The 12,385-nt window shown below is 40.0% G+C and overlaps 1 protein-coding gene across 6 annotated transcripts in view; it reads right to left on the minus strand.

Moving 5' to 3' along the window:
• Positions 1-12,385, minus strand: part of TANC1 (tetratricopeptide repeat, ankyrin repeat and coiled-coil containing 1) — a 264,732-nt gene that overhangs the window by 162,571 nt on the left and 89,776 nt on the right. For all 6 annotated transcript variants that reach the window (XM_032755640.2, XM_032755638.2, XM_032755636.2 and 3 more), the window contains exon 3: positions 4,497-4,572. In XM_032755640.2, the coding sequence (XP_032611531.1) occupies positions 4,497-4,557 (61 nt within the window). In that variant the 5' untranslated portion in view covers positions 4,558-4,572. The remainder of the gene's footprint in view (positions 1-4,496; positions 4,573-12,385) is intronic.

The following is a 12,385-nucleotide window of genomic DNA, read 5'->3' on the forward strand; positions in this document are numbered from 1 at the left end:
TCAAACCCACAGAATATACAATATCAAGAGTGAACCTGATCACTTTGGGTGATAATAACGTGTTAACGTAGGTTCATCAGTTGTAACAAATGCACAACTCTGGTGGAGAATGTTGATAATGGTGGAAGCTATGAATGTGTGGGGGCAAATCTCTGAACCTTCCTCCCAATTTTGGCTGTGAACCTAAAACCACTCAAAAAAAAAAAAAAAAAAAAAAAAACAAAGGCTTCTTTAAAAATTGGGGATTTCATTAGGGATTAAATGGAATGTCTACATAATTATGGAAGAGCTAGGTGGTTTAAAATAATGAATCAGCTTATTCAGAAAAACAGTATTTCCTTCCACTTATTCAGGTCTTCCTTTAAGTCCTTCAATAAAATTTTATTTTCTTTAATGTGAGGCTTGCATAGCCAGTCACAGTGGTTCACGCTTGTAATCCCAGCACTTTGGGAGGCCGAGGTGGGTATGTCGTGTAGGCCCAGGAGTTTGAAACCAGCCTGGGCAACATGGTGGAAACCCCATCTCTATTAAAAAACAACAACAGCAATAAAACCCCACAAAAATTAGCCAGGCATGGTAGCGTGGTGGCCACTCAGGAGACTGAGGTGGGAGGATTACTTGAGCCTGAGAGGTCAAGGATGCAGTGAGCCGAGATCACGCCACTGCACTCCAGCCTGGGTGACTCAGCAAAACCCTGTCTCAAAAAAAAAAAAAAAAAAAAATGCTTGCATATTTCTTCTTAGGTTGATAAAGTTTTTGTTCTATTATAAAATGGGACTTTTCTTCCTCTTCATTTTCCAAACAGTGTTGCTGTACAGAAAGACACTAACTTCCAGTGTGGCTCTCATATCTACTGTAAACTCCTACCAGGTCCAGATTGAATATCATAATACTCTTAATCTTAAGAGTCTAGTAATTATTTAATTTTTAAAACTAAGTAACTGTTTAATAGTAGTAATATGAATGTTTTCTGATAGTAAAGGTCACTTAAAATTAAGAAACATGTGGTAAAGGTTGTAGGCCTCTCTGGAGAGCTTCAAAAATAAACACAGAGCCTCGTTTGCTTATTTTAGATCAAGGTCCTAACATAAAGCAGGGAGAGGAAAAAAAATACGATGCCCTCATCTGGCCTTCTCCCTATATTATGGTTTAATACTGATTTTTGCTCCCTTAGGCCAAACTCAAGGTCAAGAAAAATACAGTGCTCATTTGCACTGATGGAACAGCAGGAACAAGGTGAATATGCTTTCTAAAAAAAACATGGTAAAGTTTTAAAAATTACATTCCCCAGCATGCCTCTATAGCCTTCTGAAAACACTTTCTGCCCAGCTATAAGCATTTCCTAGGTAAAAATGCATAATCATAAAAAAGAGAAGAATATTGCTATTTTGAGTTTACTCGATGATTTTCAATAGTTTAAGTTTCACTGTACATAATACTGCAAATATCTGCTGGGCACAGTGGCTCATATTTGTAATCCTAGTACTTTGCAAGGCAGAGGCGAGTGGATCACTTGAGGTCAGGAGTTCAAGACCAGCCTGGCCAACATGGTGAAACCCCCATGTCTACCAAAAATACAAAAATTAGCCGGGTGTGGTGGCATGTGCCTATAATCCCAGCTACTCGGGAGGCTGAGGCAACAGAACTGCTTGAACCCAGGAGGCGGAGGTTGCAGTGAGTGGAGATGGTGCACAACTGCACTCCAGCCTGGGCAACAGAGTGAGGCTGTCTCAAAAGAATAAAAACCAACAAACATAATACTGCAAATATCCTTATATACATATAGTTTGAATTCAATACCTGCTAAAGTTTTACCTATAGATACAAGTGATAACTTCTTTTTAGGGATAAATGAGGGAATAACAACTGTTCAATACTTCTGAAAAATACTTGGTTTCCATTGAAGGATACTAAGTTGATCTCAGTTACTGCATTTTTCCAAATTCTCAAAATAGGTTTAACATAAAAGTGTAGTAAAAGATTGCCTGCAAAAACAACCTACAAAGGACATGAAAAGCTGAACTCAAGTTTTTAGACATGTCTCCTAAATTTCTATGATTATGAGTTCAAGTACATGCGAATGAATTTTCTTATGTCTTTGCAACAAAGATTGGTTTTAATTGGAAACAGTACAGCAAAATTTTTCCATATTGCAGGAGATATTACCTAAGTTTCAGAGCAGTCTTGGTAGATTAGCCAGCTTTAATTTATAGAAAAACTTAGCTATGATTTACTTATATAATGAGGACTGGCATGGACTCAATATATGAGTGGTCAAATTCCAAGTATTTCCCCCAACAATCCTGTGATAGAACTTCATCAGGATTTAAAATTCCATCTGCTTTGTTGCTAGCCTAATACAACCAGGTTCTAGTTAAGAGCTAAAAGGCACATACCATGCAGATGTTTTACGGGAAACGTTCCCATTGCTCTTTCAAGTTGGTCTGTATTAGTGAAAAAGCCATAGTGTGGAAATTATTATGAAGAAATGATTCAGAAAAAGCAATAGTTGCTTATAAAGACCAAAGGGAGAAATAAACCCAAAATCACACGCTCTGAAACTGAAAGTTTCAAATGCAAACTATGTTCCTGTCTGGTGTGTCTGAAAGGCATGGGTGCTGAAGATTATTAATATATTGCTATTTCTTCTAAGTATGGCACCGGTCAAAGCAGATGGTAGGCCTGTTTTGAAGAACTGTTACCGACTGGTGAGTTTAGGCTTGGGGACCCTGATCCTGAGAAAAATAACCCACTGGCTGGCAGTTCCAGCCCAACAGACAGCTTAGGATGTAACTTTATGCTGGAAATTACAAAGGCTTCTAAAGAAGCAAATAACAAAGTTCTCATGATTGGTGACAGATGAGCCAAAACTGAAAAAGTTTTTTGTTGTTATTATTTTTAAACAGCTTTCAGAAAACTAACAAGAAAGACATTTTGGCCTTGACCCAGGAGAGGGTGAATGTCCCCCTGGATGGAAATTCTGTGAACGAAATTTCTCCGCAGTGACAATTCTAATTAATTATTCAAAGCCAGGGGTTGATTTTCTAAGGTTAACTATGGTCTCCTGTTTAGGTCATTAAAAACTGGTTTCTCCTTTTCTTTGGTGTCTGCTCACCCAGGCATTGATGAGAAGCTTTAACAGCAGCTTTGCAATAAAGGCTCTACTTTTAAGATGAGTTTGTCATTTTGCAGACCTGGTTGAAGGGATAATTAGCAATAAAAAGAAATTTTGTCTAGGTTCTATATAACGAAAAATGTTAGAAATCCACTTATTCTCTTATATAAGTATGGAAACAACAGACATTAATATTATCACAAGGCATTGCAAGATCTTTTGAATTAAAGAGTTAACCATAATTTTGTCATGCTTCAGTAATAAGCATACTTCTTAAAACAGAAATTAAAATTGAAACGTTATTTGACATAGTAACTCAGAAAACCAGTCATTCTCAAAGGAGACTGGATTAACATGGGTTTACAGAGTGAAACGTAACATCTCAGGCAAGTCAATTCATGCTAACATATTTTTATTGTGCAATACAGGTAGACAATACATAGTTTTTCTAGTGAGAGAAAAAGGGTGTACCAGTGAGTATTCACCAAAATAATCCTAGAATAGGTTAGCACAAGGAATGTAATGCTCTTAGAGTCACAGTGAGAATATGCACCAGAACTCTACAAACAAGAATGAAATTCAAGCCAAATTAAGTAGTTCTCATTATAATGAAAACAAGCAGTCTGGCATTAAGTGGGGCTCCACCTGTTAGGAGTAAAATTTGATACTCCAAAAGATGAAGACCAGTCAGCCAGCAGTTGGTCAAACGTATAAAATGTAATCATGTGGGAAAGGGAATGGGATTTCTAGAAACCAAATTCCTGAACACACCTGCTATCCCTCAATGTCTTTAACTTTGACTCCCTCCAGATCTGAATGACCTATTAAAATTATGAACCTTTAAATCTCTGGGAAAGGATTTGGTTATGACCCAAACTCAATTCTCAAAGTCACTTCTCATAAGAAAGCTGAAAATTATGTTTCCTGTCCTTTTTCTTTTTTAAGAGACAGGGTCTGGCTCTGTTGCCCAGGCTAGAGTACAGTGGCATTATCATAGCTCACTGCAGCCTTGAACTCCTGGGCTCAAGAGATCCTCCTGCCAGAGCCTCCCAAGTAGCTAGGATTTACATGTATGTGCCATCATACCCGGATAATTTTTTTAAAGTTTTTGGAGAGGCAAGTGTCTCGTTATGTTGCCCAGGCTGGTCTTGGAACTCCTGACCTCAAGCAATCCTCCTGCCTTGGCCTCTCAAAATGCTGGGATTACAAGTGTGGGCCACCATGTCTGGCCTATTTCATTTCTCATAGCCTCCAGCACACTGTTTGTTCTAACCCAGGTAACCCTCTCTGACCCACTCCCAAAGCAACAAATCCATCTGGCCTGGGGTGAGGAGCAGCTTGCTGCCTGCTGTCCATGGCTGGGCTCATTCTTGCACAATACCTGCTTCCTTCTTGCCTCCCTTTCCTCCCTCTCGGCTCTTCTTCAGCACAGCCTTTAACATTTTCAACACTTGTTTCTAAAGAGAAAAGGAACAGAGAGAAGAGGAATTAAACGTTGAAAGTTGGAACATAACTTGTGTATTGACAAAAGAGGTAACTTGTGTTCAAACAAACAGACCGCTTAATATTAAGGTACCTTAAGTCTTACATTAATTTTCTATGAATAAACTATGGTGGGAAACTAAATGCTGAAGACACAAGGAATGTTCTATAACTTTTAATGAAGTGCTCAGAAGTTCACTGTTGTTAGAAAAGCTAAAAAAAAAATACAATAATGCATTCTCAGCATTCCACATCTAATTAAGGTTATGAGGCTAAACCTGGGTACAGTACTGCAAGATATTTGGCACAGTTTCCCAATCCCAGTTCATCAAAAGGCGGCACCAGAACATGGAATCAAAAAGATAATGAAAGAAGCTACATGGTTAAAGGCAATGTTTTACAGGTGTTACTAATTATATAATCACAAGGAAAACCTTTTGGAAGGTTATGAAATGAGGCATATCTTATAAACATTTTCAAAATAAATACAGTGGGAACACATTTTAACCCTGATCAGAGAACCCAATTAAACAGCACACACTACAGTGGGTTTTTACTATATATAGGAAGTTATAACTTTGGGGTGGGGAAGGGAAGTAGGTAGAACAGGCCTGTGGCACTATGGCCAAATCCTTTAAAGAAAAGGCTGTATCTTTAAGCAGGGTTGTACTGAGCTTGTAAAAACACCACAGTGGCCCAGGCCTAAGATGAAACGCGAAACCATCTCTACAGCAAGAGACAGACAAAAGGACCATTATTTCATCATGAAGCCAGTCTCCTTTAAGCTCTCTCTCCCCACTACTAACTCAGATGAGATGGCTGAACAACCCCAGATGGTAACCAATCTTAGTGGGTTGTGTTACCCATCTCACCTTTATTAATGCACTAAGGGAAGCAGAAGGCAAGCAGGTCTCTCTTGAATAGGCAAGAAAAAGGGTGGGGAGGGGAGGAATGAGGATGGGGAAGGGGAGGGGAGCAGAGGAAGGGAGGCAAGGAGGGAGAAACTCCTATGTAGGAGGGCTCCCATATCTGCCTAGTTAGCACAAATGCCTCAAATGGCCTCAGTGTAACACACCACACACCACCTCTCAGCCCCCAGAGTAAGCAGAAGTTTTGTGGGACCCGTTGAGAAGGGTAAGGAATCCCAATGTGTTGCCATTCATAGAATCACACAACATAAAAAGGCAGGGTGACCTTTCTTATCATTTGGCCCAAGCCTGTATTTGTTTTCCCAAGCCTTTTGTTTTACTGATGAAGAAACAGAGACCCAGGGAGGCTAGCTTGCCAGGGGGGTCACACAGCTAATTAACAGCAGGGCCAGAATCCAAATCTTCAGCAGCCCAGCAGGACCACCTTTCTCCCCTCCACCAGGCCAGTCTCTCCTCACAGATCAATGAAAGCTTTGGGCAACAACCATCAAACAAAACTGAGTGATGCTAGAAAGATAGTATCTTAGGCAGAATTTGGAAAAAGCCATACTGAAGGTTATCGGAGTAAAATCATCTTACACACAAGTTTTACATACCGAAGGGGCATGGCTTAGAGCCTAATTCTGTTTTTGAAAATGCTGTTTGAATAAACCGTGGTGAAAAAATTTAGGTTTCACCTGAAGGGCAAACACTGAAGTTGGAAGGCAGCAATAGTTTCCATACGGAACCGATGGAAAACACAAACTTCTCTTAACAAGCACACTTCAGAGAAACAATGAAAAATACTGTAGTATAAAAAAATGGCAGTAAAAGTTAATAATAAATAGATAGGTAAACACAGACATATTCTTCAACCAACCAACTTTGGGGTTTATAATTTAGCAAAAACTGCCTAAAAAATAAGAGAAAAATACTGATGGAGCCACGCCACCAAAGCTTGTCCAAGGTCCCTTGCACCAAGCCTTGGTGAACTCTTCCAGAGCCGTGTGTTTACCTGGATCATTGACCAAGCTCAGGCCCCACCACATCCATGAGCTGCTCCTGATTAATCACCCAGGTCATCACCAGTTGGCAGCAGACCTACCATGCCACTCAGAATAGGCATCCCATGGGGCAAGGACTAGGTGACACTGACTTTGGTATCTCATCCCAGACACCCTGTTTTCCTATTTTGGGACACTCAGCTATTTTCAGGATAGACATACCTTCCACATCAGTGGTCTTAAGTGAAAGAGGCTATCAAATATCTGCTATAATATTTCTTCCAGTTCCTGTTTTCCTCCATAAATAGCAACTCGAGGGAAATAGCTTAAATTTTATATTCTTAAAAAAGCTATTCAAACTGCGACCTGGAACAACTTTAACTGATTAAACCCAAGTGCAAAAGTAAGGAACCATCCTCCCCTCCCCCCAGACTGGAAAGGAAAAAAGTAAGTCTTCCCAGCAAGTTAAATTCTGAAACTAACACAGATCAGAGTGGAGCTATACAAAGTCACCTGGAAGTTTCAATCATCTCTGGCCTTAAACCCACAACTGGAACTTAACAGTCATCAATGGACATACAGGCTATGCCCACCGAAAGGGGGATGGTCAGAAATAGCATTTAAAGGAATAGGCCCTAGGGGCCAATGATGACAGTACACTCCAGAGAAGACTATCCAGGATCTGCACACTTATAAACACATACCCCTACATCCAATTCTGGAAATGGACACACTGGGCTGTTGGAGCTGGGTGCTGTCACACATTGGCATGATACAACTGCTTCTTGTTCTGGTTCTGTTCACACTGAGAGGCATCTCGTAATTTGCCTCCTTTCTTAGTCTGCAAATAGTAGGGAAAGAGTGTGCTGGTCCAGTTCACACAACTATCTGGCTTGCTGAAAGACAATTCTGAGAATAAATTAACAAATCGGTACTCCAGCTTTAAACAAAAGCTCTCATGAGCTTTGCTTTATGAAAGGGAGTCACTTTGTCCAGTCCCATCCATTTAAGACATGGAGAATATTGAGTTTCTGAGGACCAAAGGGAAGGCAGTGGTAAATTCCTCAATGGAAATGGCACCGTGAAGCCCACCTGTGTAGGCAGCCAGCAGGCTCTCCTCTTCTGCATCATCACACTTCCCTTCCAGTAGCAACTTCAACTACTGTCATTTTTCCCCTAAAAGGGTGAACACTGAGCTGTCATGGACTTGAACCAAATAGAAATGACGCAAACCAGCCTTTCTGACACAGTAATTCAGACTCAGCAGATTAAATGAGAAGCCCAACATACTGTATGGTAAGGAAGTACTTATGGACAAGTATCATAGGATAAAACATAAGAAATAGTGTTCTTTTTTACTATATATGTGTGTGTGGTTTTTGTTTTGTTTTTTGTTTGTTTTGAGAAGGAGTCTCACTTTATTGCCCAGGCTGGAGTGCAGTGGCACAATCTCAGCTCACTGCAACCTCCACCTCCTGGGTTCAAGCAATTTTCTTGCCTCAGCCTCCTGAGTAGCTTTGATTACAGGCACCCACCACCACACCCAGCTAATTTTTGTATTTTTAGTAGAGACAGGGTTTCACCATGTTGGCCAGGCTGGTCTCAAACTCCTGACCTCAGGTGATCTGCCTGCCTTAGCCTCCCAAAGTGTTGGGATTACAGGTGTGAACCACCGCACCCGGCCTACTTTATATTATAGACCAAAGACACAGGTATAACTCAAATACTGACCAAACAATCCCTCAAGTTCTGCCCCATAACACCTTAGCCACTATGACAGCAAGTAGAACAAAGGTACTGTTGAACTCAAATACTTAAGAATAAGTCTTTGAAAATGTGAAGAACATCAGATGTCATTTCTTTCCATTATATACTTTTGAGGAAGAGAGTGTAGGGGAGAAAAGGTATCTTTTCCTCACCCATGGCAAGATTCATGGCTGACACCCCTATAACAAAAAGACAGATTAACAAGAGAAAGGCATAACAAATTTATTCAACCAAAGTTTTGCATGACACAGGAGCCTTCAGAAATGAGGATCCAGAGACTCAGGAAACTGAATTTTTACGCTTAAGTACAATGAAGAATGGACAGCCACGTAGAAACATGATTGAACAAAAAGGGAATGAGGCCTAATAATTGGAGTGGGGGCCCTTAGCAAGGCCTGCTTGTCCAGATTCTTCTTGTCCTCTCGGTACAGGGCAGGACCTCTCTGGAATGAGAGTCTTATAACTGTCAGGTGAGATAGGTCAGAGAATTCCTTGATGACCATGCTTCAGGGGAGAAAGGCAAGGGGAGGTCAGAGGGACCTCTTTTCTTCTGCAGTTTCTCTTATATGCCAAGGTGCCATATTGGGGGGTATCCTGTCCTGAGCCCCAACAAAAGGAAAGACCAGCCTCTATGTTACTACAACTAAAAGTTACTACAACTAGAATTGACTAATAGAAGTAAATTTCCTGTAATGTTCATTGAGGAGAAAAGGTGAATAGGTAACATTACTCTGAGAAGGCCAATGGCCTGAAGTCACCTAAATTTCTACTATCATTCAACATTAAGTTTTCCAACTGTCACAGATTCTTCTTTTAAGCCCCCCAGAAGTTAAATAGACTATCAAAAGCTTACTTTTACTACTGGTATTTCTCCTTCAGCACACCAAGTCTTTGGGGATGGGCACAACCTCTCTACATTATGTATTTGAATTCTGCACAACATGTTGTGTTGGCATATAAAATATAACAAAAAGCACCCTAGACAAAATAGTAAGATTCCAAAACAAGACAAAATCTATTTCAGTCTGTAATCACAATGGCAATATCAGAACCATGACCACCTTGTCTGAGATCATAGAAGAGTACTAGCAGTAAAATGTTTCTCTTCTGGAGTGCCATACTGCCTATTTACACAATTTCAAGTGGAATCTGGGAGCTGAGGGCAGGGACTATGTTTATTCTTTAACAGATACAAACAAGCCAGAACACAGGCTTTGCACCCACCCTGTTCTCAATATTTGTTGACAGGCTCCAATGAACACAGATGTACGATTTCCTCCAAATCACGCAATTAACCAACATTTATAGCAGTTTATAATTGACAAAGAACATTCCTATATATTCACACTTGCAAGGAACGCAAGAAAATTCAGTTAAATCCATGTGACATCAGACAATGAGATATTAGGGAGGAAAATGCTGCATTTAGCAATATCTCTTCATATCCACATCTGAATTAACCTTAAAACCTCAGTCCAGTTACCCCAAATACCTAAACACACATACTCTGTGCACGCTCTAACGAAGGAGCTTCTCCAATCAAACTATCCACCTGGGCTCAAAGCAAAATTCTCTGAAGATGCTGCTTTTGTCAAAAATAATAAAGCCAGTGTAGCAACATTTACAAGTGAAACACTGTAAACTAAGGTACATTTAATTAAGACATTTTTCTTCTTTGCTTCAAAGAAGCATCCAAAAACATCCTCAGTGTTAGGAGCTTGAAAAGTTCTTAAAACCTAGTTAGTCTGACTCACCTAACAGTCATGCCTTCTGTATAACACCTTTAGAACTGTTCTTCACATTAGCAACATACAGTTTATCACAAGAAAGTAGTGGTGGTAGCAGGGAGTCTGAAGCAGCCTACAAAATAAATAATACAGACTAAAGCAAATAAAAAACAAAGAGTAAGAGACCAAAAAAAAAAACCACACACACACACACACACACACACACACACACACACACACACACACAGAGGTCTGCTAGATGGTGCACTGACTGTTAGTTAGAAACTCATGGAAAACCCTGTACACAGAAATTTCCTGAAAGCAAGAGCCATGTCTCATCATTCCTAGGAGATCCTAGGAGGCTGGGAAAAACCAGCCCTTGATGAGTGTTTGACATTCCGGGATTTCTCTCACACTTTCTCCCACTTTAGTAGAGAAATCCTAGGAATTGACAGAGACCTTGCCAATATGACTGGGAACAACTAATGGAACTTCTCCAGGATCCAGATGCTTCATCCAGAAAAGTGTGTCAGGGTGTGGGGGATGGCTAGAATAACCCATAAATAATTGTGGTAAGTAAAGAATTGGCCTTTGGTTCTTCTTTTTTTATATATATTTGTTTTTTTTAGAGCGAGTGTCTCACTCTGTTGCCCAGGATGGAATGCAGTGGCACCATGACAGTGACAGTTCACTGCAGTCTTGTCCTCTCAGGCTCAGGCTATCTTCCCATCTCAGCCTCCAGAGTAGCTGGGACTACAGGCATGTACCACCAAGCCCAGCTGCTTATTTTTTCATAGAGATGGAGGTCTCATTAGGTTGCGCAGGCTGGTCTCTAAACTTCTGGGCTCAAGTGATTCTCTTACTTTGGCCTCCCAAAGCACAGGGATTATAGGCATGAGGTACAGCACCTAGCCTGGTTTTTCTTAATTTGCATAGCTGGAAAATAAGACATTAAACGATAATTTATTCTCTAAGACACATAGATCCAGCCATTCATTCTTTATTCAACAACCCATTCTACAAACTGAACCTCTATTCTACTATTCTATTCTTTACAGTTTTGTCCTAAGCAAAAAGACTTCAGATTTAAGTATGAGTTATTAAAAAGCATAGTACATTTACAGTCACAAGTAATATGAATTTAAAAGAGTTCTGGGCATGAAATTGGAAATCAAATGCTTAAGTTCTGACGCACCAAAATTAAGTGGAAACTATTGTGGTGAAATCACCTTCCACCTATATTTAAAATATTCTGTACATTCATACAGGTTGTTTCAGGAAGAGTTTCTACCAAAACAAACAAACAAACACCTTACCTTAGCCGGTATTTCAAGTTACTAGAAAATTAGTATTTTGATAAGTACTTGGCAGAAAGAAAATTTCACTTTTGGAGGAGAAGATAAAGAAGTTGCTTCCTTCTAAGTACGAGAGCCATCTTTATATACCTGTAAAGGGATTCGTTCAATCCAAATTCTAACACCATCTCCTCCATAAAGCCTTCTCAGGCCACAATGGTCAAAAGATACGTTTTCTCTAATTCTACATCCTGCCTTGTTCTAATATGATGATAGATCAAAATTATGGTGAAAAATGTTGAACTCCACAAATCCCCCATGGCATCTAGCAATGTACCTTACACACAACAAACACTAAAAAAAAGTCTTTAAATGAGTGCCAGGGTTATTATGGAAGGGAAATCAAAATCAACGGCAATTCTCTTCCAACAAGGAGTTTGGACTAATAATTTAAGAATTCTGGTACCAAGTACTAATTCCCAACTTTATGGTCAAAATAATTTGGTGTATACATGAAGAAGTGCACATTTAACATAGTAACATCTGTTCAAATATCAGGCTTTCAGAAGCACTGGCTGCAGGTAGGTTTTATTTGGGTATTTCAAACAGGCACACAGAAGGGATGAGTGCAAAGACAGTAGCCAAAAATCTGAAATCAATACACTCTCCTTCAAAAAAGGAAGGGTTCAGAAAGGGCAGCATTTCCAGCAATAATCATGATGTCTCCCAGGCCAATGGCTACTGTGCAAGGCAGAGCTCAGTCTTGCAGAGAGCTCCTGCTCACTTACAGGCAGGAGTTCCCTGTCTTCAGTTCCCTGTCACCTGTGTGCTCCCTAGCTGAGACTTACCTCCCTACCACAGCAGCAAAACACGGCTAACTAGAAGACAAAACTCTAATATTGTCACTAGTACTGTATATCATCCCGGTATTTACATAGATGTTTAGATCTATTAGAGAAAGCGAAAGAATTTCATAAGCCCACCCACTTCAAAACACACCATAGAATCACCTCATCTTAGAAACCTTCTTCATCTTGTTTTAATTGTTTATACACCTGCTTCCTTCACTAGGCTTTGGGCCTCTGAA

Source organism: Hylobates moloch, unplaced genomic scaffold (assembly GCF_009828535.3).
Source record: "Hylobates moloch isolate HMO894 unplaced genomic scaffold, HMol_V3 SCAFFOLD_1, whole genome shotgun sequence".
In the NCBI taxonomy this organism is placed as follows: domain Eukaryota; kingdom Metazoa; phylum Chordata; class Mammalia; order Primates; family Hylobatidae; genus Hylobates; species Hylobates moloch.